This window comes from Trematomus bernacchii, unplaced genomic scaffold, assembly GCF_902827165.1.
Source record: "Trematomus bernacchii unplaced genomic scaffold, fTreBer1.1, whole genome shotgun sequence".
Classification (NCBI taxonomy): Eukaryota; Metazoa; Chordata; class Actinopteri; order Perciformes; family Nototheniidae; genus Trematomus; species Trematomus bernacchii.
In genome coordinates, this window is record NW_022987477.1 from 6,385,325 (window position 1) to 6,412,611 (window position 27,287).

Consider the following 27,287-nt stretch of genomic DNA (forward strand, 5'->3'; position numbering starts at 1 on the left):
ATCCAACAGTGAGGTCAAGTTTTTAAATAAATGAACTACAATTGTAACCATCATTACGAATAGTCGTGTTTTTAATGCACGTCACTGGTGGTTTGTTTGCTTACAGCACTATATGGCACATGATCAGTGATTTTGTTATTATCTTTGAAAGTGATATGACAACTGGACAAAAGGCTGCCGTGGCTTGTTTTAACCTGTGAGTCAACAGATTAACATCGTTCCTTTGAGTCCCTGCAGTACTAAGCTTCCCTTTTTGCAGCTATGACCGGGGGTACCAACTGTTGTCTGGCACAAGCTGGGAGTCAGAATCTATTATTATCCATCCTGTCAAAAATGTTTTCTCTTCATTGTTTTGGTTTGAGCATATGAACTTCTTCTCATTTTTACTAGCTTTCACATTACTTCCTCAGGTTAAAGTTCAATTGAGGTTAACGTCGTTTTTATCCAAGAAAAACTTGGCTGAGAAGGCTACAAAAAGAGAATACAGCGCCTAGTAACATATGCAGGTATTTAAGTTTCCAAATGACCATAAAAGAGTAAAAGCAACACAAAAAAGCCTACTATGTATCTTGAAAATAGTGTCAACTAAATAGGGAAAAATGAACTATATATATATGTTTTAATCTGATACATCTAGTAACACAGACATTGCTAAATAATAATTGACTGTTATGTTTGCCTTTTTTCCTTGTGGGGATCATTTAAGTTTTCCCTTGCCTTAATTGCAGGGAGGACGATGTATTCTTTCTTCCCTTAAAAGGGCATATCCAGGAATGTCAAGGCAGGCAAGGGAGTGTTTGTGGAAGTTACATTTACTTTGTTGGGGGGTGTGATGTCATACTTTGTATTTTATTACCACTAAGAATTAAACATTATCATCTGTTTTCTGATACAATTAAGCATTATCTATCCATGTATTATGTATACACCGAAACAACCTATTAATTGCTTTTCAAGATAGTAATAATAATAGTAACATAATTTATGAGTCCCCCTATTTTCTACAGTTGGTTTGCTCTAAATACCCAACAATATTATCAGGAAGTGAAGAGGGCGGTGGTTGAGAAAAGAGCAGCATCGGGCTAGCAGAAGTTTCGAGTTGTCAGGTAAGATTGTGTTCTAGCCTTTTTTTCTGCTTACAATAGTTTACTTTATGAATAATTTGATATTAAGATACCACACAGCTGGTAGCAATATAAAAAGCGTATATCTGAATAACGTGCTATCGTGTCGTTAGGCGTGTTCCGTTTGATTGCATCAAAAACACGGCTAACTGTTAGCTGCTCGGATACTGACTAGACAGCGACTGTTTGGATCCCGAATTAGTATTGTTACTTTTTAAGTGAATTTTTAACCTGGAAAATGTTATAAATCTTCCATGTGAACATAGGTAACTTCCGCAACTGAATGATAAGTGTTTGTAGTGTGCTATCGTTCACAGCCTTGTGCACAGTATCGTAATTATTTTTATGTGACCCAAGCTAGGCCGCAAGCCATTAAGACTGTACACGTAATTCCCCAGGAGTTGTGATTAGGTCAGGTATTATAAACGAATTAAGGATCAAGTTAGTTTTGTTGAAGTTAAACTTTGTAATGTACGGTTTGTCAAGTGCGCAGTACAAACTAAAACAGATGTCACCATAACGTTAGCTCATTTTTGGGGGATCAAGCCAGTCCGTGTTTTTACAGTTTTCATAACCTGATAATGAGTGCTTTGCAATAAATATAAACATTTACATTTTGACTATTTCTTTACTCGGAAAGGCTTTTTTTTTAAAAAGCCAAATGGACGCTTATTTCCTGTCGTCATCCTCCCCGGTTTTTGAATGTACTGCAAACTTTGCTAAAGTGTCGCTTTTTGAACTTGTAATGGGAGATTTATACACAAAATAAAGTGTTTTTTGGCAGGTCAATTAATAACTTCCAGAGAACATTTTTATGACTCAGACATTTAGAACTATAACTGAACGTTACTGGAGACTTATATTTAAAACGTACTAGTTTCATAGAGAAGTTGTAGCCATTTAACTATATTGCCAATATCTAATTATAATACCAAGCAAGGCTTTATACAACTCCCTGTTCAAGCTGGTCGAGCCACTTTCCTTATGTCAACATAAAGATGTAAATGTAGGACAGTTTCAGTCTTCATCTCAGACATGTCCTGATAAGGGCATTTGTCCTCACATCACTAATTCTCCTGCCCTCAGTGAAGCCAGTGAGCTGATCAACATAGAAAGATAAGTGAACATTTCCATTTATAGCTCTGTGAAGGACACCACACTGGGGAATCGCTGCCAGAGAATTAAACACCCTGCCATCCCGTTGTAAAGGCAAACTCATATATAGTAACAGGATGATCTGCAAAACATTTCATGAGCTTGTCTTCCAACGAGTCATCTTTTCTCTGACTGCTAGAGAAAAGATGACTCGATGGAATAGCTACATTTAGCTATGTACATTGTTTTTCTCTGTCCATAGTGTTTTTGAATGATACTGATATGTATGGTTGCCTCCTTAAATAATAAAGTCCAATTGCTGAATGCATAATCTAATCTGTATATATTTATTCTCACAGGTAAACAAAAAAACAGTCAACATGTCTAGCAAAAGAGCAAAGGGAAAGACCACGAAGAAGCGCCCTCAGCGCGCGACTTCCAATGTCTTCGCCATGTTTGACCAGTCTCAGATTCAGGAGTTCAAGGAGGCCTTCAACATGATCGACCAGAACCGTGATGGGTTTGTGGACAAAGAGGACCTCCACGACATGCTGGCATCACTGGGTGAGTAGTAGCATGAGCTTACTAACATCCTAATAGCGTGTGGGTGTGCACCTACATGGTTTTAAAACTCGTTCTACAGGCTGACATTTTTTATTTCACAGTTGTTATTGTCACTTGTACTTAAAACACATTCTGTATTGAAACCCTTTAGCCTAAGTGCAATATACCTGTATTTCTACAGGGAAAAATCCAACTGATGAGTACCTGGAGGCCATGATGATGGAAGCTCCTGGACCCATTAACTTCACCATGTTCCTCACCATGTTTGGGGAGAAGCTCAATGGCACAGACCCTGAGGATGTGATCAGAAATGCCTTTGCTTGTTTCGATGAGGAGGGAGCAGGTACATTCTGACAGTAATTTTCTTTTTTGAACGACAGAAAATAATCCTGGTTTGACCTAGTGAAAGTCCAATTCTCCCCTACACCTTTTTTAAATTTCAGGTGTGTTTTGAAAAGGTGACTGCCCAAAGCAATCTAGTTTTGTTAAGATAGTGGTTTCTTAAAGATGGTAATGCTTTCATTGCAAGTTTATTCATGTCCTTATCTGATCCGACTGTTTCCCCCTCAGGCTCCATCTCGGAAGATTACCTCAGAGATCTGCTCACAACAATGGGTGACCGATTTACAGATGAGGAGGTGGACGAGCTCTTCAGGGAGGCCCCCATCGACAAGAAGAGCAACTTCAACTACGTGGAGTTCACGCGCATCCTAAAGCACGGCGCCAAGGATAAGGACGATTAAAGAGCCATACCAGCAGATTCCTTTTCACCCTTTTTGCCTCTTTCTTCAGATCACCGTGCTGCATGCCTCAACTCTCCAGTATAAACCCCATTTACCACCAAAGCAATAAATATCCAATCTTGTTTGTTGTGAACTTCCAGTTTTGCCAAATGTACACATCTCCAATGAGAAGATAAATCTAAGAGGCTGTAAAATGTTTTTCCTGTCATGTAAAGATGTGAAGTGGCAGCGCCTTGGAAGCTCTAAGGGAAATGTCTTTGCAGTTCATATGATCAGGTTTAGATGCATTTTTACATTTTATAAGATAAACTTTTTAAATAAAGCCCTCTATCAAGTTGTATTATGCCTACTGTTTCCCTTCTATAAATGACAACTGAATTACATATTGCATTATTCTGTCTTTATTTTTCCTGTGGCATAATTCAAATGCCTTTCAAGTCTTGACAGGTCGACTTTCTTCTCACTAAATTCATTCAACATGTTCCGACTAGCATTGGCTGAATTCTTTCTGAAAAATGCCAAATGATCACAACATACACTCGAAAAACCGTGGGTTAATTTGTGTCAATTAAAATCAACAATGGAGAGAGATGTCACCCACATAAAATACCATATTTATTTATGACTTTTCTGTCATTTTAAACGACATACTATTCCACGCCTGGTTTCTACACATTAAAACGTGCCTTATTCCCACATAAAATGCCATGTTTTTTTGTGTACGTTTTTTCATTTTATTCGACATAAAATAAGATAGACCTTTGTCAATCCCCGTGGGGAAATTCAGTAGTTTAATAGCAACAGGGTAAGGATGAAAACCAGGACAGCACAGATTCACACATTAATACAATTAAAAATAAAATATTATAAAAATGATAAAATAACTATGAAATAAGAAAATTATTAAAATTAACATATATAGTGGATATGTGTTTTTTTTGTTATATAATCGACAAACTATACAATGTCGTTTTTTTAAAGATATACAAAATTAAAGTAGTATGACTTTTTCATTTTTTTCGAAATGCAAAGATTTTTTTTCAACATTATACAATTTTTTGAGACATAGGCCTACGAGCCATTATATTTCAACAAACTAAACTGGGACTTTTTTAATGATATTTTTAATATTCTTTCCTATTACCATATATTTTTTTACATGCTATAAAATGACTTTTTTCAAAATGTAGGACTTGCTATACTATGACCTTTTTTAAATTCCTTGATACACTATTCTATGATAAATTATAGATCTTGAAAATATACTGTGAGGTTGTTTTAAATACTATGGTATGCCTTTTCTTAATCCTCTTCGGTATCTTCAAATTGACATTTTTATAAATGTATTGGCACACTTTACTTTTACAATCTGTTTTTGTGTTTTGTCCTCCGGTTAATCATACAGTATATATCTGAATCATAGACTGTATATCTTTTTTCTTACATTTCCAGCTTGATTTTACGCGTCATGGTGCTGCCTTCTAATGCTGTCGGTTCAGACACGATTTATAAGACAAATAGTAATGTCCATCAAAGTTGAAAAGGTTTATAAAATCTTAATGTTGTGGCACGTATGGACACCTGCCTCACCCTTTGTTCTGCTACAGAAACACTACCTAACTTTTTTTAGCAATATTTCTGGTAACTTTACATTGTCAATATCCCTCCTACCAAATACCGCATGAAATGCGTTCAGCCCGAGTCATAACAATCATCAACTGCAGAAAAACGAGGTGCCCTGAACGCCTCATTGTTCTTATGGAACCACGTTACGACAGCATCTTGGCTGACACTGGTGCTGTGAGCCTGTACCTTCGTCCAGGTATACTTTTTGGCGTTTTCACCTCTTCATGTGTGTTTTATTGAATACCGTAAGCTAAAGTGTCAACCTTCGTACAGGGCGACTCATACACTCTAGTTAGGAAGCTAGCAGCTAAGTAGCTAACGTTAGCTAACAGATACGTCAAGGTTGATCGTTTGTAAGTTGACAGCTGAGTAACGACGAAGGGAGCTAAGTTCTGCCTGTAGAATGTTCTCTGAATTACTTACATATTGTGAGTGTGTGTGTGTGTTTTACCAAAGCAATCCTGGAAAAAAGTTTTCTTGTGTTTCTTGTTTCAGTTGGGTCTGAAGATTCCTGATGCAGGGTCATGGCCCTGAAGCTCATCCAGAGATTTCCGCTGCTCGGGCAGTTCGGGATTCTCCGTTACCCTCCGGTTGGACCTGTGCTCCCCTCCAGGCTGCTGAGGACCAGGAGTGAAGGCCAGTCCTCATGTGTAGGCTACGTGCTCACCTCATCCAGCAGCAAGAAGCTCCAATCGGACTATGGGATAAGAAACCTGACCACCATCGTCAAGGAGCCATCCTTCGTCGTCAGCTCTGTGGGTCTCCACAAAGACTCATCCCCTCGGTTCCGTCTGACCCGGCTGCACCAACCCACCGCTGCAGAGGATCAGGCCTTCCAGCAGCGCCTCACAAACTGCTCCTCATCCCGGCAGGTCTTCAAACTGCTGCGCTCCGTGGAGATCATGTCTGACACCATGGCTGCTGCAGCACTTCACCGTGTGGCCGACCTGGAGCAGGAAGGTGCCTCCCTGAAGGACCCCACGGTGCTGGAGAATGACACCCTCCGAGCCCTGTGCTTCCGGCTGGAGCAGGACTCTGGGTGGCTGACGGATGCTGGGATAGTATCCACACTCTTGGCTGGCACTCGCCTCTTCATGGACCCTTGGAGCACACTGATGGTGCGGCTGGTGTCTGAGAGCCAGGAGAGGCTGGACAGAGGGCAGATGAGCGTGAGGCAGCTGTGTAACCTGGGCCAGGCCATGCTGGCTATAGGGGGGTCCAGCTGTGTGATGCTGGAGCAGGTGATGAAGCAAATCCAGGAACCTGCCGATTGGAGCCTTGAAGATCTCATCGCTGCTTATATGTTGATGCAAGGTGGCGTGGGTCAGGATGGGAAATACCATCACCTGCTGAACGCAATGCACACCCACGCCAGGAAAATGACCTATTGCATGGACCCTCCTGCTGTCAGCGGGCTGCTTGGCGCTCTGGTGTCCCTGAACCAGATGCAGGCCATGCCTCTTGTCATCAGTCTATGCAAGCAGTCCGTCCACCATGTCCCCCACTTCGCAGACGATGAACTCACCGCTGTGCTCGGGGCCCTAATGCACTTTGGTTACAGCGATCATGACTTTGTGGAGGCAATGGAGAGGTATGTTCCCCAAATGGCCTTCACCTCCCACCCTGAGACAGTAACCATGGTGATGCAGTTCTTTGGCCGGAGGAACATCCTGTCAGAGACTGTGTTTGACGCCATTGCAGAGAGCTTTGTGTACCGAGCGGACGACTACAGCACCAGCCAGGTGACGAGGCAGATCATGGCTCTCGGGAAATTCGGCTACCTTCCTCCCAACGCAGCAGATGTGTTCAGGAAAGTTGAAACCATCCTGTGTACACGCTTGTCGCACTTTCAGCCCCGAACGCTGCTCAACCTGCTCCACTCCTGCACCCTGATGGAGAGGTTCCCTGTTAATTTTGTCCCCAAAGTTTTCAACAATTTCTTCCTACAGGAACTGCAAGGTAAAACATCCTGTCAAACACCAGCAATACAACCTCTATGTTATTTAAACTATCTCATGTTGCAGGTTTTATGTTTGTCCCGTAATCAATCTATAATTTGGTCATTATCGTTCAAACAATAGACTAAAATAGATTGTACTGTGTTTCAGAGGAGAGCACGGGACTGGACCCGATCGCCATGGCACAGCTGACCCAGCTCTACATGACTTTGAAGCTGGAGTGTCCTAACTACAAGGTAAACATGTTTCAACAGTTAGATATGTTAAAGTTGAGGCCAGATCAACAGAATAACAAAGGAATAATGCACAGCCCCAAACCTGAAAACACACCCTCTTACTTAACATGCCACCAGTATGTAAGGCTCAGTGCACATCAGTTATCCGTGACTAAAACCTGAACATGTGACTTTCCCAGAGACAAAAACAAAAATAATACAACCTCAAAACAGATCTAATTCAGAACAAAATCTACTAAATTTAGTTGTAAAGTAATAACAAAATGGTTTCCATCTGTGAAACAAAGAGTTGCATGTGTGTCTTTACACGTTCTGTCCTCTCCTCAGGGTCTCAGGCTCCACCGCAACTACCGGGTCAAGTCTTTCCTCACATCCGGACGCTCTCTGGAAACCTCAGTGGACGGACAGCTGTACAACTCTGTGAAAAATGGACTGGTGCGTTTGCTCGGCGCTCGGTCAAACTTTGGATCCAAAGTTTTGACACCGTACTGCTACACACTGGGTAACACAACATCTGTTAGATCCTATGTCTGTAATACAATTCTTTCCAGGGGCTTAACATCAACTACTTCTTTGTTTTTGAAGATGTGGAGATCAAACTTGATGAAGAGGGGTATGTGCTGCCTGCCAGTCAAAATGATGACGTCCACAAAAGGTCAGTCGTTTTATTATTGAAAGAGGTTGCTACACTAAATAGAAAATGATTCTGATGTTCATCATTTAAAACGCATTGCACTGTTTCTTTTCATGGATGTTACAGGATAGCTCTTTGTATCGACGGACAAAAGAGGTTTGCTACAAACAAGAGGCAACTACTTGGAAAAGAGGCTACCAAGCAGAGACACCTGAGGCTTCTGGGATATGAAGTTGTTCAGGTTAGACCTTGAAGTGATTCAGCAGTTTGTTTGTTTTCATCCCTTTTAATGACTTATTCCAACATCGGTCATACAAGTATCTCAGGACTTTCTCACTGTTTAACCATGTCATTTTGTATCTCTTGTCCGAATGAAATGACTGAAAACGTTTATTTTCTTCCTAGGTTCCTTACTATGAGTTTGAACTGCAAAATAAGACCAGTGCCATTGAGTATCTGCACCAAAAAATCTTCCCTCACACGTACAGGATGAGCTGGTGATGATGTCACTCGGTATGCTGTGATTGTCTTTTTTTGAGCCCTTTCTTCTATAAAGGAATTTGTATTTATTTTTTCAAATAAATGTATATAAATGAAATGTGTTTTTATTATGCACTTTCACAAAATTAATTTAACAATTAAATGACTTTTAAATGACTTGGTTGTAGTCTTTGAAAAATATAATTTATTTTGTTCTTGGCAACAAACGCTGCAGAAACTGTACAAAGTTAAGAGAATCCAATTTCACTTCAGATACATACGATATGAGCTCACTCAAAATAATAATCACAACTTTTAATTAAAGATGACTGACTTGACATTAGTTTCCAAAATTCATTCAACAGAAGATGCTTTGGTTTATGATTATGCATTATAAGGCTAGGAGTGTCAGTTGGATACATAAAAAAGGCTATGATACATGTAAAACTAGCACGAGCATCCCGATTGCTCTTATGTAGCGGGAATCTGAGGAAGGCCGAACTCGTCCACCAGGACACCATCCTGAAACAGAAGAAGAAAGCCTATTAATGAAAGGTCTTGACAGTAGACAAATCAGAAAACCTGTTCATATTATCAAACCGAAGTACCCTGTTGACAGACTTGTCTCCGGGCAAGCCCTCTGGGATGGAAGGAGCCGTGGAAGCCTCATCCAGGTAGGAGCTGTCCTCGTCCATCAGGAGCTCATCTCCCAACGCGTCCAGCTCTGTGGACACGCACACAGTTCAACATTACAAACCGCAGCCATCTTTAGGACTATCACCTCATAGAAAGGAAGGGCGACAACCATTTATAAAAAAAAAAAATCTATGGGTAATGAGCTATTAATCATTATGGACAAAGTACAATCCCCAATCAGGGATAAAGAACTGTTTTACTGACCCGCTTCCAAGTCGTCCTCATCGATGTCAGGTGTGCCGTAGCTTCTGCCCATAGCCTCCTGGATTTCATTGGCGTCCTCCATCATGTCTCCGAGTTCATCTTGCAGATCCTGAATAAATAAATAAAAAGTGTTGTTGCATTTCACCTGTCAGCACTGACAGATTCTATTGGACGTAATGTAGTGACACCCTATTATATGCTGATATCACTTATGCTGGTTATAGCCGACACTTGATGGCAAATATGGCTCTCACATTACATTTAATATATATTTTAGAAACAAATACCTCAATCTGATCAATTTTCACATGCTTGTAGGCTTTCTTCATGTCTTTGAGGCCGACTTTCATGGCATCAACCTGAAAGGAAAAAGCACATGTTATTTCTGTCTGTAATTATGATTCTATGTGTGAAGACGTCCAGTAGAAAATGAACTCTCTTACTGTGGTTTTAGTGTCTTTAAGGGTCTGGATTGAGTAGTTTGTCTGCTCCATGTTGAACGACTGCTGCATGAGGTTATCTCTCTGGCCCTCGTACCTGGAAGACAAAATAATTATATAAATTAGACTTTCACATCAGTTGATGTTAAGAATAACTCTGGTTGATAGGGAAAATATTAGCACTTACATTCGCTTCTGCTTCAGAACTCTCAGAGCCTTTTGCTTGACCATGTTCTGTTGAATGAGAAAATGAGTGAGTATATTTCACAAAGGATATCAACAGAAGATCAACACCAAACATTAACTGGACAACAGTAAGAGTAAGTTGTATTGATTAAATTATTGATCATATAGTTTCTGATTTAAATAAACATCTGCAACACAAACTGAAAACGCATCTGTTCCGAGTGCAATTCGATTATTGTAAAAATAATAATAATAATAAAGAAAATACATTTTTATATATATATGCCGGCAGGGGCACAGTCAGTAGGGGCTTGGACTGGGAGCCGTAGGGTCGCCGGTTCAAGTCCCCGAACAGACCTAAATATGGAGTGTGGACTGCTCGCCAGTTCACCTCCTGGGCCCTGCCGTGGTGCCCTTGAGCAAGGCACCGGACAACCCCCTTCCCCCCCCCCCACTCCCATTGCTCCTCGGGCGCTGTACAATAGCTGCCCACTGCTCCTAGTACTAGACTCCTGGTACTAGGATGGGTTAAATGCAGAGGCCACATTTCACTGTGTGTGCTCTGCATGTGTGACCATTAAAGAGGGGTATTTATATATCTATAAATAAAAAAGCACTTTAAAGAGGCCTTGTAACTAATTCACCAGCACTTACAAATGGTATGACTTGGTTGAAGATAATATATCTGCACTTTGCTTGTTGTTCGGAGTTTGAATCTCTATGGTTTTTGCACTTATTGTAAGTCGCTTTGGATAAAAGCGTCAGCCAAAAGTAATGTTATAAAAATACAAGATCTGTATTCAGTGATCCATACAGTACAGCATCAAAATAGTGTCTTTTATAATAGCCAACTGTCCATGTACACACACGTTTTGAGCTCTGCCTTTCATAGCATATGTCTGTTATAAGAAAAACACAAATATAGGAATACATACATGTGTGTGAATGCTCACTTTATACAAAAATTAGAATATCATTTGGTCCTAGCTGTCAGCATCCTAAAGACCTTTTGTGTTACAGCATCGTTGGAAAATGAATCTCACCTTTGAGGGCCCGTCTCTCATCTTCTTCATCTGGTCCTTGTACTTCACTAACTCAGCATCTAGTCTGGCAATCTTCTTGTCAGTGGACTCCGTCCGAGAATCAACCTTCAAATAATAAAACACATGATAAGTACATCCACTTTTAATGAATTGCAGGATGCTAATCTTAAAAGCCAATAGCCAGGTCTAACTAACTGTTACATTGGAAAGAGGGCTTTTACATTAAGTGCACTACACAGAAGCTGAATTGAGGCTGATAGAGTGATAACCAGCAAACCCATTTACCTTCTATTGGCTAAAAATAGCTCTGCCCAGACATATAACCTGTACAACTGGTTGATGTCAGCCATTTCATTCAGAGAGAGACATGGTTTCGGTTGAATGCCACTTAAATGGCTCAAATCCCTGCTCAGAATACAATATGCTGATACATTGCGTTAACAGATACATCGAATGTTTCGTTAAAAACCCTTGTTTATCGACCGATACTAGCCACACATTGTGTGTGGGTATAAACGCCAAGTGGGATTATACTTACTTTCATCAGTAAAGCAACAACTATTAACCATTAGGCTCGTTTATAATGACATGATAATGGCAGTAAATATGGCACACTTAGGCCTGTTTACTGCTCATAAAAGTGAGCTAGCAGTTAGCTTAGCCAGCCGAGAGGGGAACCATCTTTGTTTACTTTGTTCGTGACAGCGTCTATAAAGTTATTTCTGGATTATACTTACACTCCCTATGCAGTCCGTAAGGTTCGGTGGTGGACCCTTGGGCGTTCCTCTTCCAAAAAGTCGGTTCATTTTGGCAAACAAATTAAGGCTTTTATCTTCGTTAGCTCGCTACGCTGTCACCGTCCGCCGTCCAGCTGAGGGAAAACACCAAAACACCCGGAAGAGACTGTGGGATGACGTCAGAGGAGTCACATGATCATTGCTCACTCAGTCCATAGATGTATACATCTCAGTCACACCCTACAGTACAAACAGCAGTTTGTCTTTTGTTCATGTTTAGATTATTTGTTATATGTATGTATGTCCCTAAACAATATTGTGTAACTTATATATTTTTTGGCATTTACAACAGAATGTGATATTTAAACACTCAATCGTAACTATACAATAACACATAGGGATGGGGTTTTAATGACTTTTTCCCCTTCCACTGCACCTGAATGAAGTATGTAACAAAAATAAAGACGACAATTTAAATAAAGAAAAATATAGAAATTCCAAATAAGGATTTTGAGGAAAAACATTCCATATTTCAGGTTTTGTTTTGCTTGAATGTTGCATATGTCTAAAAATGTGCTCACAAAACAGCACATCTGGAGCCATCAATAATGTACACATTGCAAAGAGAAGCTGGTTTGTTAATAGCACTTATGTAAAATTATAATGTCAAGTTCTGTGTATGAAACTATCAATCAGAGCAGAATTAGTTTCTATTGATTACTCTAGCTACATTTTAGTAATGGCATGTTGTATCCTCTGGAGGGAGCTGTGGTCATACAGTAAAACCCAGAATCTACACCTGCAGGAGGATCGTCGACCTCACACTGAAACTCTGTAAGGGAAAACAAAAGGGGAAAACTGCTCTTCATGTTCGTTTTTATATAAGGTATTCAAATAAATGAGTCAATGCAAACATAGAAGGACTTTCCAGCAGCCTCGAAGGAGAGCGTCACCCACTATCAAGACTTCACAAATGAAAACTGACAACATGAGCATGCTGCAAGAAAAAAGAATCAATGTGGGTTTTTTAAACTTAATTTAATATTGAGCAAGTCACACACAGAACGATTTGATCAATATGTCTTCTGATGGATGACAGATGACAATGCCATTATACATCAGCAGCTAATTTAAACAGTAAGCACAGAGAATGAAAAGAAAACAAATGATGTTTTGGTCACAGTGGAGTTTCTTATAATAATGTCTCTTATTAAGTTGTCAAAAAACACAACTTCTGTGCTTTATCTATTGTAATGCCGTCATACATAAACATTTGTTAACAAACCAATAAAGCTCTGGATTATGGAAATAAGAATGACACAGAATGGGAGTTAAGTGTATCACTGAAATCCATTAATACTTACTGACCTCTAATGAGATAGATGACTTAATACCATGAGTAATCATATGTTTATATAATACAGAGTATATTTGCAGTACATTCAAAAGGACAGCATTGCACAGGCGTCAAGCACAGGCTGCAGATGTTGCTTTATACTATCATAGCAATGATCATTGACATGCCACAAATACAGTATTTCTTAATTTAGTCTGTGCAAAGCTCTTTTGTTATCCATACAAAATAATGTATACATACTATGTACAGCTCATAAGATAAAAACGTGTTTGAACAGCTATGTTGTTAGATTGCCCAGATGAGAACATTACTAGATTGAGGGTGTCATGGTAAAAGCCACACAAAGCATGAGGGTGTCATGGTAAAAGCCACACAAAGCACACATGAATTAACTATATACCATAAATCAAACAGCTTATCAATCTGGAAACAACACCAGAGTGAAAGCTGATAGAGAGCCCTCTGTCAAATTTTAAAAGCACATTCAAGTCCAGGATTTCAAACTTTATTCGTCGATAAAACCTCTGCTGCGTTGATGCGGCAGAGGTTTTTGTTTACCTCCCAGTGACTTCAAAGTCCAACATTTTGGCACATATCTGCTGTCAGTGATTCATCAAGCTAACATGTTAACTGCATTTCTTTAAAAGCAGTGGCTGTTTGACCCCATTCAGTTATCATTACTAAAATAATTTATCGCCGCAACAACCGTGTTATCCTGGACTATTAAAGGCACATTTGGCTATAGAAATACAAGGAGGGAATGATAGAAATAGATTGAATTTGAGAAACGCATAAAGAAAATGCGACTTAATGATCATAAAACATTAAAACACTGATGTCAAGGAGCCAATGTTGTTACAGTCTTTTTTCTGATTTGTCCAATAAATGAGAAATGAATGCTGGCAACATGCAATATTTTTCAGGATGTGCCATATGGTTTGGGGATGCCCATTCACAGCAATATTTAAAGTATATATTGTTAATAAGTTTCTGATACTGTCTAGCAGGACAGGGAACGCTTGAAAATAGATGGTATTGACCATCTTTAATCACATTTGGTCTTTTTTCCTACTTCACCCAATCAACCGAAGTGAACAATCTATGTAACAACTCCCATGAGGGTAAAGCAAATCAAAATGGAGTACAATTTATCATGTAAAACCTTCCATTGCTTTCTGAAGTTATGTCATATGAATATTGGCACTAGTCAATGTCCAAGTGATGATGAAAAAAAAGTCAAAACTACATGGCTGATGTGACATGGGTTATGCCAAAGTCATGTGAGTCTTCTTTTCCGATGTGGGAAATTGAAGACAGTTCCACGGCTAGTCATGCCGGCTTTCTAGTCCCATCGGTGTTCTCCAACGGAACAGCGGCCTCCCTCACGCTGCTTGCAATCTTCTTGCTCCCCGACACCTTCTCCCCCTTCAGTTTGGCCGAGAGGCAGAAGTCTTTAAAGCAGCGTTTAAAGTTCTCATCTAGAAAGGCATACAGGACAGGGTTCAGGCTGCTGTTAGTGTAGCCCAGAGCCACACAGAAGAAGTAGGCAGCCATGATGGCGGTGGTCTCAGGTACGCCCACCAGCGCCTTAACCAGGACGAAAATGTGAATGGGCGTCCAGCACACCACGAACACAGCCACCACGACCACCACCAGACGCGTGATCCTCCGCAGGTTGCGATCTTTCTCCCTGGAGCCGGACAACATTCGGACGCTCTTCAGCCTCAGGACCATGAGGGAGTAGCACACAGTGATGATGAGCACAGGCACCACGAAGGCAAAGACAAACACACAGATCTTCATCAGTGTGTCCCAGTACACGTACGGCTCTGGGAACTGCAAGGCACACTCAGTTATTCCTGCAAGAAAAAGGGAAAGAGAAGATATGAATTAAGCAATGAAGTGACACTTAATCATAAATAAAATTCCACTCTGCCTGCTATCAGCGGTTATGCTAATCTTCACCCATACGGGAACATCTTGCACTCAGCCCTGATTTTTTCTTTTCAGGAAGTGCGAGGCATGATGTGTGGCTAATGGAAAACTCTTCACTGCCAAATGGATAGAATATATTACCGCTCTTTACATTTTATTTACATTTTTTAATTAAGTCAGTAATGTTATTCAGTGTGCGTGAAAGCACTTCCTCACCACTCTTGGTCTGGGTGCCACCGAGGATAAAAGCAGGTATCCCCGCAACCGAGGACAGGATCCAGATGCACACGTTGATCATCTTGGCTTTGATTGGAGTGCGGAAATCCAGAGCTTTCACAGGGTGGCACACAGCCACGTAGCGATCCACACTCATCATGGTGAGGGTGAAGATACTGGTGAACATGTTGTAGTAGTCGATGGAGATGAACACTTTGCAAACCACCTCACCAAAGGGCCAGGTGTTCAACAGGTAGTCCGTGCTCTGGAAGGGCATGGTGGTGGTGATGAGGGCATCAGCCAGAGCTAGATTGAAAATGTAAATGTTGGTCGCTGTCTTCATCTTCGTGTACCTGGCAAAAATGCAGAGCACAAGGTTGTCCTATGATGACCAGAGCGTACCTTCCACTGAATACATATATAGCATGGCTGGCCCTGAAGACCTTCCTTCATGGCTTGTTATGAATTAAACATTGTTCATTAGTCCACAATGCTTCTATGAATCCGTAATGTAATTTTTCGGACACTTTATTGTTATGTATAGTATGCTGCTCGCAGGTCATTTATGGTCAACTTGTTTTCAGTTCATTTAATAATGATAGCATTAAAGCAGTATGTGATGACTGTTTAAGCTTTAATTTTTTAATCGTGGTGGCGCCTAGAGGGACTCATTGAGATTAAAATAAGGTCCTTCACAATTGCATTTTCTAATGCATGGTGATTTTGAATGGCCTACATAAATGTTTTGTTTATGTTAATTGAGTTATTGCAGCATGTTTACTCAAAATCAAACTTAAAGTATTTTTATCCATTGATCAAGTCCTTGAATGAAGCCATTAATGATGATTTTGCAGGGCAGACGACGTACTTAAAAAAAAAATTCTAAATACTGGGAAAGTTGAATTATATGTTTTTTTTCAGCAAATCAACTTCCCAATGTGAATACTTATATATTCTGTGACTGGAAACAACACTGAATAGAGCTGTGAGGGTGAAACACAACATAAACCAAAACAATGATCTGAAAGGCACTACAACGTAACCCCTTTAATTTGAAGGCTAGTTGTTTTAAACATTTTATTGCAAACTTATTAATTAGATGCTTTAACACTATCATTTAAAGCCATAAAGGGTCTTGTCAAGTTCTTCTACTTATGGCTTATTGCTCAACGTTTACGTAACATTCGGCCTAGTTGGCGTTGTGAGTGTTTAAATGAGGGCAATTCCAGATGTTGTTTACACTAAATCAACATAAAACCTTTTTACTGCCGCTTCATTGTCCTCCACGGAGCAACTCAACCGTAGAAACGTACAGTCCTTTCTGTAACTGAAGTGATAAACTTGGCATGCGTTGCAATCAATCTGATTTGAGGTAATTGTTGTCTACCGACAGAGCATTCTGGGTGCCACTGCTGCATTTCACATTACATCAGTGGAGATTGGTTGGCTCCCATAGACAATAAATAACAACCAATGAGGTGCAAGCAAGCTATCGGCCTGATAAAGCACCACAGGTTTCAACTATGGTTAGTATCATATCCACAAGACTGGGAGAATTTTACAGAATATTGTTGTATTTTATAGCTTGAGGGTTGATACTGCAGATTCATAAAATGGGTCGGTTGGAAGGAGGCACAATCATTTATATTGGGTTCCACATTTGAATGACAGAATTCGTCTTAACCTTTCTTTGACAACATACAGCTTCTGTTTTTACCTTACAAGCTACATATGCATATGTATGTTTAAATGTGTTAGATCATAGCCATTTAACTTGCACATTAAATGCTAGCCCTTGGGATGAGCTGTATAAATGGGCTTTTAGCAGAGTACCTTTAGAATCATGGCACTTAATAGAACGATGACAAAGACCAGATGTCCTTAAGGTCACTGTGAAAGCCCAAGGGTTGGTGCCAGTGCCTTCTCCACAAGTAATAACATTTACAGTGACTGCAGAGGAACACATTCTTTAGCATGGACCTCTGTTGTTTTCAGTATTTTCCAAAAACACATGGCATAATTAAGCTTCATGTATGTGCCAGAATAAAAGTCCCTGTCAAATATCATGTAGGCCTAGGTATAAAATACAGCTCTAAATAACCTTAATATTCCTAATTTAATCTTCTATAAACGTATCGTGAGATATATTTATTGTATGGATTTTACTTTAAAACGTTCTTACCTGATGATCACATACATGACCAGGCAGTTGCCCAACAAGCTGACCACAAACACCACGGAGTAGACCGCAGTGATGATGGGGATTATGGGGGACATGTGTTCCGCCTCCCAGCTATCATTGCGGGTCACATTGCGGCTCTCGGAGTATCCGGACACCCAGGCTGAAGAATTCACCGGACAGTCGTCCAGCAGCGTGGATAGGCACTTATTCTCTTCTTTGAATATTTCAACAGGAGTGCTTTCCATCTCGACACCTTTTTTGTTTTAGAAAAAAGCTTCAAAATAAGACTTCCGATTGGAAAACATGCTCATAGGGCAGTACAATGATATTGCGCTCAACAACGGGGTTACATTAGCTGCACATATATAATATAGGCAACATAGAAAAACAATTTTATCCTGATTAGAATTAAAAAAAGAAATCATAACGTTTCTTTAAAAGCCTTTCAAACTTCACTCAAGCTACTTGTAGATCATGCAAAACAAACAGGAGCTCCAGCCTTTCAGGAAAAAAATCACTGTAATTCAAAGCTCGCAGGTTACTCACCTTGGTTGTCCCGGATTGTCGGACACAGAATATAAAATAATTCAAAAACGTATTCAGCCTAGGTTGTTTTGTTGCCTTGGTGGAGGATACGGCTCGTCAAAGTTTGTGGATGGTTATGCGCTATGCGCGCCTGGAGAGGAGCAGCAGCGGCTTTGCGGACACTCATGCACACGCACTGAATGAGAGGCGGCGCGCAGTCAGACACACACACACACACACACACACACACACACACACACACACACACACACACACACACACACACACACACACACACACACACACACACACACACACACACACACACACACACACACACACACACACACACACACACACACACACACACACACACTTCACCCAAAATATGAGATGACAGAGCGATGACAATAACCTGCAGGCAGCCACACAGCCTCCTACAATCTTATGTCCAAAACTGTTCATCATTAACACATCATTGACAAGAAATAAAAAAATGCATCAATTTTATTTGTTTGCCTTTCATATTTTAAGGGAATTTGGCCAATTAGCTAAATGTCACTCAGTGTAAACAGACATTGGAGCAGCTGAGGGGGAAACAGAGGGGAGAGGATGCAGGAGACATGAGGTTACATTCAGCTGTGCACCATACTGCACATTTCAGTACAGAGAGGGTCAGGAGAGGAAGAGGATGACTAAGGTCCAGTGCCCGCAGTTTTCAAACACCCAACTAAATACAATGACCAATATGTTCACCTTTGAATTTGTTTTAAAATGAAAAGTTGGGACGCAGCTCTCGGAATGCTGCTGTTCTTTTTTTTACATTGCCTATTAATTCACTTGATAACAGCTTTTATTAAACACATACATTTTGTTAGATAGAAAATAGCTTTAATTACCTGTGAACAATGCTGCTTTGCACAATAGCCCCACAGTCTGATTTATAGATCTCCTTCCCAAAGGATCCCCTGCAGTATGGCTGCCAGGAAAGAAGAAGCTCTTCTTTATCCCACAATACTGGCATCACAGGCTGTTAAGACTGAGTATTATTTTAGTCAGTGAAGTGTGTTGGACGACAGATTGCACAACTGTGTGAGGTGCATCTGTCTCACTGTGATGCTGTGTCTAACCCCTCGAAAACATACCGCTTTATTCGCTTGAAGTCTACAGACAACAACATACTTCTGCTAAGGGTTTAATAGGCTTCAGCTAAGCAATGGGTAGGCTTAATATATATAGGCTGTTGGCACTAAAATAAATAAAGACAAGACAAATACTGTAGATTAACAAATACAACCAATATTGTTATTGCATAACCAACATTTCTTGCTTTTTTACTGTAATAAGATGCTTTATCGTCACATTTTGTTGCAAGTCCAGTTTGTGTCAAAATAAGGATTTACTCATACATTTTCATGTGGGCTTTTGTCATCAGAAAAAGACCCACATCTATATATTTTAGACATACAGCAGTGGTTTTGTCGGACCCAAAGAAGTACAGCAAATGTACAAAAAATACAAGGGTTACATTGTTTACTGTATACTTTATTTGTAAGTGGAAATGTCTGTGTAAAGGTGATTGATTTCAACTGAAAGCCAGGATTGTTTTTATTACTTCTTTGTCTGGTTTATATCTTGTCCTATTTAAGAAGACGATAGATTTTATTTATATTACTGTAGATCATTTTCTCCAGTTGTTTCAAAGATAGCAAACGTCAGGGCTTCAGGGGTTATATGAAACAATCAGACTAAAATAAGAAACTTACGCACATTTACATTCGATGCATGATTAGGGCAATGCTTTGTGTCAATGTTATGCAACAGGGATTTACATTGGATCTTAAAGTGACTCATCCTCAGCATGTCATTGCTAGGCAAAGTAACCAATCTGCTACAGAGGAGCTAATGTCTGAGGATGTGAAAATATCTCATTTCCTGATTCCTCAAGGCCCCTCTGGAGAGATGGATCTGTGAGCTTCTGTTAGCAATTGTGGTGAACATATGGAGAAAAACACTGAAAAGTTATTGCTGCAGAGAGAATATAATTTAAACAGTTTCGTTGCTGACTCAAGCAAGCTAAATTCTGCTCTGGGTGTTAGCTTTTATTACATAACTGTAGTCAGAAATCTCTGTGCAATGAGGTCGATTAGTGGGGGATATTCCTAGGGAAATGGAAAAGAATCCACAGATATATATTTTCTTATCTACTTACACTAAGAGTTCTTGGATTTGTGAAATGGCACCTTTCATTTTAAAACCAGTGAACATTACACATTTTGAATGAAAGTGTTCTGCTCATGTCAATATGTTTTTGTGAAGCTTGTGAAAGTTCAGTTTTACGTGCCGGTAACCTTAACTCTAACAAAATCAATTTATTTAGCTATTTCCTAAAGCTAAGAAACTATAGAACTAATATTTGAAAGTGATGGATGTTATTTAGACACCTTCATTATGTGGCAGCTCAATATTTGCTTCCTCTGGCTAATTACTAGCCATTTTAGTGAGTACTTCATTTTTCTTCTATTAACTGGCTATTATATCCCTAGCGGTCTCACCAGATGAAGGTGAAGGAATCGAAACCATGTGTCATGAATACATTTTATTGCAATTAAATCACCAGAGTGCAGGAACCTCTCTTGACTCCGGACTTTTCCTCCTGTTCACCTGTCTACAAGAAACTGAAGGTGAGCATCAGCCTTCACACACAAGTTTCATATCCCTCCTGGTTGGAGATTCACTGACTGTAGTTCAGTTATAGAAGTGTAAGTTTGAAAACACTGACTGAACTGTCTTGGGGCTCTGAAGAAAAAGGTGAATTCTTGAAAAAGGAGGGAAAAAATCTTCCCCAGCACTTGGTCAAAGTACAGAGCTACAGCATCCCCCGTGTTCTTTGAGGAGGAAAACATAATCTGGGATACTTACCATGTGCATGCTGGGCAAGGGTGATAGAAATAACTTTGTATACAAATGGAAAAACATGCCAGAAGAGAAGTCAGATGAAAACAGCCCCTGTTGAGAGAGTTTTGCTTGCATGCTAGCGTAAACTGATTATTTCTTAACTCAGAATACAACTGAGGCTGGATGGTAACACTGTTATTGCACATTTTACTTACATTTCTCATGTATTTATTTATGTTGTTGTAAAATGGTCAAACTACCAAAAGACCCTTATTTCCCCCTGGGTTAAATAAAGTATTCTGATTTCCGATGTGTTAATCAGGGGATCACTGACATATGCCATCCCTATCTGCTCAACTAGCATGGCAATACAAAATGTAAACATGTGAATTTCATTTTTAAGACTTAGTCAATGTTGCTGTAGAAGTACTTCTTTGCTTAGGCTCTTGATCTCTGCTGTAATAATCCAAACAAATCCAGTTCAGGCTCTGCATTGGCAAACATCTCTCGACTCAAACTGGCGCTGACCTCTGACCCCTGTTGCAGAGAAGCAAGCTCAAGAAAATCTTACCTCAGAAATCAATACACCATCACATTAATACTCAAACTAGATCCCATCTTTCCTTCACAATTGAGTTTAGAGACAATTCTGTCCTTGTAAGTATTTCATTTGTACATCGGCAGTGAGGGATTAAATAAATACAGAGGATTACTTTGAATGCCTGTGTCTGTGATCACCAACAAACAGCATCAGAAATGATTATGTGTGTTATTTTGAGAGAAAAAACCTTGGATTTGTAACTCCTAACAGGTGTCAAAATAGCCAAAAGAATGTTATATGAGCTAATTTAGGATCTAATGAATGCTTTTAAGGTTTCCCTGTCAGAAAAAGGGAATTGTTTTCTTTTCCAGGAAGAGACCAACGGCGTCAAAAAGATATGTACCCATCTCTATCCAAATAGCTCATTTGCAGCAAAACAGCTTAACTCTAACATATTCATGTTCTTTTGCTGTTTCCTAAAGCTAAGAAACTAGAACTAATATTTGAAAGTGATGGATGTTAATTAGACACCTTCATTATGTGGCAGCTCAATATTTGCTTCCTCTGGCTAATTACTAGCCATTTTAGTGAGTACTTCATTTTTCTTCTATTAACTGGCTATTATATCCCTAGCGGTCTCACCAGATGAAGGTCTAAGGAATCGAAACCATGTGTCATGAATACATTTTATTGCAATTAAAGCACCAGAGTGCAGGAACCTCTCTTGACTCCGGACTTTTCCTCCTGTTCACCTGTCTACAAGAAACTGAAGGTGAGCATCAGCCTTCACACACAAGTTTCATATCCCTCCTGGTTGGAGATTCACTGACTGTAGTTCAGTTATAGAAGTGTACGTTTGAAAACACTGACTGAACTGTCTTGGGGCTCTGAAGAAAAAGGTGAATTCTTGAAAAAGGAGGGAAAAAATCTTCCCCAGCACTTGGTCAAAGTACAGAGTTACAGCATCCCCCGTGTTCTTTGAGGAGGAACACATAATCTGGGATACTTACCATGTGCATGCTGGGCAAGGGTGATAGAAATAACTTTGTATACAAATGGAAAAACATGCCAGAAGAGAAGTCAGATGAAAACAGCCCCTGTTGAGAGAGAATATAGTTAAATAAGGATAATATTAGGTGTAACAGAATTATGTTTAGCATGCTCAGTGTCTTAGTAAGCTAATTATCGCTTAACTCAGAAAACAGCTGAGGCTTTTGAGAATGCCATCTGTTTTGATGATAACACTGTTATTGCACATTTTACTAAAATGTCTCATGTATATGTATTTATTTATGTTGTTGTAAAATGGTTCAACTATCAAAAGACCCTGATTTCCCCCTGTAAAGTATTCTGATGTGTTAATCAGGGGATCACTGACATATGCCATCCCTATCTGCTCAACTAGCATGGCAATAAAAAATATAAACATGTGAATTTCATTTGAAAGACTTAGTCAATGTTGCTGTAGACTAGAGTATACTTCTTTGCTTAGGCTCTTGATCTCTGCTGTAATAATCCTGTTCAGGCTCTGCATTGGCAAACATCTCTCGACTCAAACTGGCCCTGACCTCTGACCCCTGTTGCAGAGAAGCAAGCTCTGGCGGGAGTGGTTCAGTCTGTAGGGGGATTGGACTTTGGACCGAAGGGTCGCCGGTTCACGTCCCCGATCGGACCAAAAAATACGGAGTGTGGACTGGTACTGGAGAGGGGCCAGTTCACCTCCTGGGCCACTGCCGAAGTGCCCTTGAGCAAGGCACCTAACCCCCAACGGCTCACTGGCGCCGGCTAGACTGGCTGCCTCCGCTCTGACCTCTCAACTGCATGTGCATGTGTGCATATAACTGTGTGTGTATTTGTATATGTATGTGCATGTTCTAAAAAGTGTGTACTGTGTGTACTATATGACCTGTATAAAAAAAAAAAATATTACTTTGAATGCCTGTGTCTGTGATCACCAACAAACAGCATCAGAAATGATTACGTGTTATTTTGAGAGAAAAAACCTTGGATTTGTAACTCCTCCTTTCACAAATGTTTTGATGCGTTGGTCGGTAAACATTTTCACATATCCCTCAATGATTCCAATCTGAAATAAACACACAGATAAGTAAATGATGACCATCTTTATCTCTTTCCTTGTTTCTTCCAAAACGTTATTGAACCAATTTCAAGTTTTACGACTTTACTGAGGGTCATTTCTGCCCAGTGAGGTGTTAAGCAAATGAATCTATGAAAAAGGTGATGGTTTACTGATTATCAGAAGTGTGACGCCAGTGGTAATGACTTCATGAACCATTAGGTGCGTATAGTATTGGATTTAAATGCAATCTCTAAAGGTTATCTGGTCAGAACAGTAGAAGTGATGATGGGTCAATGAATCCACTTCAGTCATTGACATTTCACTCGTACATTATTAGTGTTTTAATATATCCATATGTGCATGTAGTTACTGCATCAACGTATAACTTGTATAGATATGCTTCAGTCTTTCCTTGTAAAGAAAGGGCGACTGATTGGTTGAATAACAGGTGTCAAAATAGCCAAAAGAATGTTATATGAGCTAATTTAGGATCTAATGAATGTTTTTATGGTTTCCCTGTCAGAAAAAGGGAATTGTTTTCTTTTCCAGGAAGAGACCAACGGCGTCAAAAAGATATGTACCCATCTCTATCCAAATAGCTAATTTGCAGCAAAACAGCTCAAAATTATAGATATTTATAGCCTGAGTACAGAGCCTCCAATGTGTAGAAATTGCATTAATCTAGTTATGACGTGCAGGATTATTGATCTAAGTGTTTACTTATTTGCAACACCGATGATGACATTCAGTTTGCCCATAATTTGCAGTTTTTTGGGTGAAAACGTGTAGGAGGCCAGTGGAGTATCTCTCACAGCTTTTGTCTGAACTCACAAAGCATGAAAGGACAGATGGAAGCCATACATTGTTTTGTTCGCCCGCGCAGAGATGGGAGCGGGTCAAAGAGGAATTACTGTATGTAAGAAAAGTGTGTATTATTTTGGCCCTGATGCTCACTCTTAATGTTTAGTCTAAAAGGATTTCTGAGACAGACAAGTCTGAAGCCCATTTCCACAAAGAGAGAAAAGTGCAAAGGAGAATGGAAAGTCTGGTTCTTTTCTGATCTCCTGGGGCCATTACTGTGCACTCAGGCCCCAAAACAACGTTATTTTGGTTTAAACATAACATCCTATCATAAAAATGAAGAAAAAAGAGGATATAATGAATTAATTTAGAATTGACCTTGTTTAGTCCTTGGGTTCCTTTTTTTCTAAATCTTCTCAGCTTTAAATAGGTAATTGTTTTTGATGCCTCGTAACAAATCAGCTCTCCTTGTGTATTGTATTGTGAGGTATTTAGCACTATATGCTTCCCTTGATACTGAGAGGCAGAGATGGAACATGTGTAGGTTCAGAGGAGAGAGCAGCTATTTCAGGCTGGAGGTTTTCCCTCAGGATTCACACGGTATATGAGGGAAATTGAGCGTGTTGTTATGCTGTTCAGTATAGTTCCTCGCTGCATGGAATAGGTAAAGCATTTTTGTGTTATTGGAAAAAAGTAATCTTCCATTCCCCGAAGTAAACTCACCAAGAAGAGCCCTGATGTTATAAAATGTATCTTGCAAGCTGTGTCCTTCAATCAGAGCTATTCATTTAATGCTGCTACCACATGGATGTATGGAGGGGATAGGAATGTAATTTGCTGCCTCAAACCTTGTTTTGTTATGGCTTCTTTTTTCAAAGTGTTTATCATTTCCAAACACGGTATGTCTAAACTCCTTTTCACTGTTGAATGGACAAAGAAATCTGTCAGAAATCTGATTTTGTATTGTGTTGTCAGGGATGTAGCTAGATTTTTTGAAATACTGAGTTCTACTTACAAAACAATATTTTTTTCACATGCCAAAATAATCATAGAAATCAATAACAAAACCACGCATACTTTAACAAGGTTGTGCGGATAAAAATTATCCCTCTCTTACCTTTCACAATAAAACCCCAAGACATAACTACTACATAACTGCTTAGCACAATACTTCTTCTAAGTGGAAACTCAACAAAATAGCTTGCATTCCCATGGTAACAGTAATTGTGAAAGTTATTATTGGAAAAATCTTGAGTTGCAGTCTTAAAATACTGAGGATGTGACCTTAGTGTTTGTAAAATCCATATCCCTTAAGAAATAAATAGACTAGATGCTGCTAATTTGACAATCAAAACCAGGTGTGATTAATGTAGTCTCCATAAGTAAGAAATAAGTTATAATATTGTATATTAAAGGTCACTTATTATGCAAAATCCACTTTTTCATGTCTTTTATACATAAATATGTGTCCCTTCTGTGTTAAGAGATTTGGACAAAAATGTATTCTCTCTCTTTTTGTCCTGATCCATTTATATAAAAACCTGTCTGAAATGAGCTGATCAGATTTTTGCCACTTTGTGATGTCATAATGTTTTTGGGGTATAGTGCCACCATTAGCCAAGAACTAACCAAGGTAACACCCGCCCAGCTTATCACCTGAATCTCCTCCTAGAGCACCATTGTGTGTTTTTAAACCAATCATCTTGCAGAGGGGCGTGGCCAGCAGCAGCTCATTTGCATTTAAAGCTACAGACACAGATTTAGTACTTTTGGAACAGGGCTAAAACAGAGGAGTTTATGGGATGCTACAATGCATGATCTGTTTGGTATTTCGAGCCAAACACTTCAGAGACATGTTTTGTATATATCTGAGACCTATAATATATTGTTGAAAAGAGTATAATAGGGGACCTTTAACATTAGAATATACATTTATCATGAGACAGAGAGATAGGTCAAAACATTATTGGTGTGAAAAAGCCCCATAGGGAATTTTGCGATACTGGAATAAATAAAGTTGATTTGACATTACAATGTTATTGATTGCTTTCCAAAAGGGATATGAATGCAACAAAAGTGCCCCCAAGCTCATCCATACTGTAGTTGTTTATGAGCTCCATTTTGAGTGTGGAGCCAGCGGGGCACACCGTGTTTGATCTACGACCCCGAGGAGCAGCCGATCATTTCTAAAAATGCTGACCGGGCGCAGTGAGCGAGCGGGACGTTTACAATCAATGGCCGAGTGATTGGACCGCACACAGAGGATCCTCTACATCAAACACATGGGAGGGAGAAAGTTGGAGAATTTAGAGGTTGATGTGGAGAAAAAGTTGGAGGAAGAGGCAGGAGTGATGGAGAGCGTGGAAAACAGCCAGATGAGGAAAGTAAGGGCACAAAATAATCATTACTCAGAATCTACTGTATGTGTCCTTTTGTAAACTCATCATTTGTTAGTAAATTCATCACATACTGTCATTAATAAGCTGTTTCTCATGAAAAAACTGTTTGAAAAGCATAATATTCATTATTTCTCTGTATACTTTTATATGATGTCACATCATACTCAACATTCATTTATTTAATTTGTCCTTATCTTAACCTATCCCTAAACATAAAGGACATTTCAGATTTTTTTCAAAATGCTGATTTTTGTTGTAGAAGTTAAATAAAACAAATGTGCCTATATTCTTTAGAGGAGGCAAACCCTAACCCACTTATATTCCGATATATTGCAGACATACTATTTCCTTTGGGAGAAAGAAATCGTATTTCCTCAGTTTGTTTGCATCAAGTTTACCCGTGCTGTCCTAATGCCAACTTTGTTTTTATTTAATAAAAATCAGGAGATGGATGACAAACCCACTGGAGCCTGATATTACACAGAGAAAACACACTGCGGAAATATCACAGCATTGGACGTGCGCTCAGTACAGAATGATTTGTCCCTCGGTCTAAAAACTTGTTTAGCTCCAGCGGGCAGTGTGGA

At 39.6% G+C, this 27,287-nt stretch overlaps 4 protein-coding genes across 5 annotated transcripts; 2 read left to right on the top strand and 2 right to left on the bottom strand.

Moving 5' to 3' along the window:
* Positions 1-1,029: 1,029 nt before the first annotated feature.
* Positions 1,030-3,909, top strand: myl12.1 (myosin, light chain 12, genome duplicate 1). Of its 2 annotated transcripts, none has more exons than XM_034146309.1 (4): positions 1,030-1,106; positions 2,579-2,783; positions 2,965-3,126; positions 3,354-3,909. In XM_034146309.1, exons 2-4 carry the CDS (start codon positions 2,600-2,602, stop codon positions 3,524-3,526), a joined length of 519 nt encoding a protein of 172 aa, XP_034002200.1. In that variant the 5' UTR covers positions 1,030-1,106; positions 2,579-2,599; the 3' UTR covers positions 3,527-3,909. The 2 variants fall into 2 exon arrangements, with proteins under 2 accessions (XP_034002200.1, XP_034002210.1); XM_034146319.1 differs by having other exon boundaries at positions 1,073-1,108; positions 2,589-2,783.
* A 1,339-nt stretch (positions 3,910-5,248) lies between these two features.
* Positions 5,249-8,578, top strand: fastkd3 (FAST kinase domains 3). The gene is made up of 7 exons (XM_034148253.1): positions 5,249-5,348; positions 5,648-7,111; positions 7,261-7,346; positions 7,674-7,848; positions 7,932-8,001; positions 8,107-8,221; positions 8,386-8,578. The coding sequence occupies exons 2-7, from the start codon at positions 5,677-5,679 to the stop codon at positions 8,479-8,481; spliced, it is 1,977 nt and encodes a 658-aa protein (XP_034004144.1). The 5' UTR covers positions 5,249-5,348; positions 5,648-5,676; the 3' UTR covers positions 8,482-8,578.
* Positions 8,579-8,645: 67 nt separating this feature from the next.
* Positions 8,646-11,954, bottom strand: chmp5b (charged multivesicular body protein 5b). Its single transcript, XM_034148261.1, has 8 exons — positions 11,767-11,954; positions 11,030-11,134; positions 9,988-10,034; positions 9,804-9,897; positions 9,648-9,719; positions 9,361-9,469; positions 9,069-9,184; positions 8,646-8,982 (listed from the first exon to the last, which is right to left on the bottom strand). The coding sequence occupies exons 1-8, from the start codon at positions 11,833-11,835 to the stop codon at positions 8,932-8,934; spliced, it is 663 nt and encodes a 220-aa protein (XP_034004152.1). The 5' UTR covers positions 11,836-11,954; the 3' UTR covers positions 8,646-8,931.
* Positions 11,955-14,151: 2,197 nt separating this feature from the next.
* On the bottom strand, positions 14,152-18,077 carry LOC117496871 (delta-type opioid receptor-like). Its single transcript, XM_034148709.1, has 4 exons — positions 18,003-18,077; positions 17,457-17,709; positions 15,275-15,627; positions 14,152-14,982 (listed from the first exon to the last, which is right to left on the bottom strand). The coding sequence occupies exons 2-4, from the start codon at positions 17,699-17,701 to the stop codon at positions 14,453-14,455; spliced, it is 1,128 nt and encodes a 375-aa protein (XP_034004600.1). The 5' UTR covers positions 17,702-17,709; positions 18,003-18,077; the 3' UTR covers positions 14,152-14,452.
* Between the last annotated feature and the right edge of the window lie 9,210 nt (positions 18,078-27,287).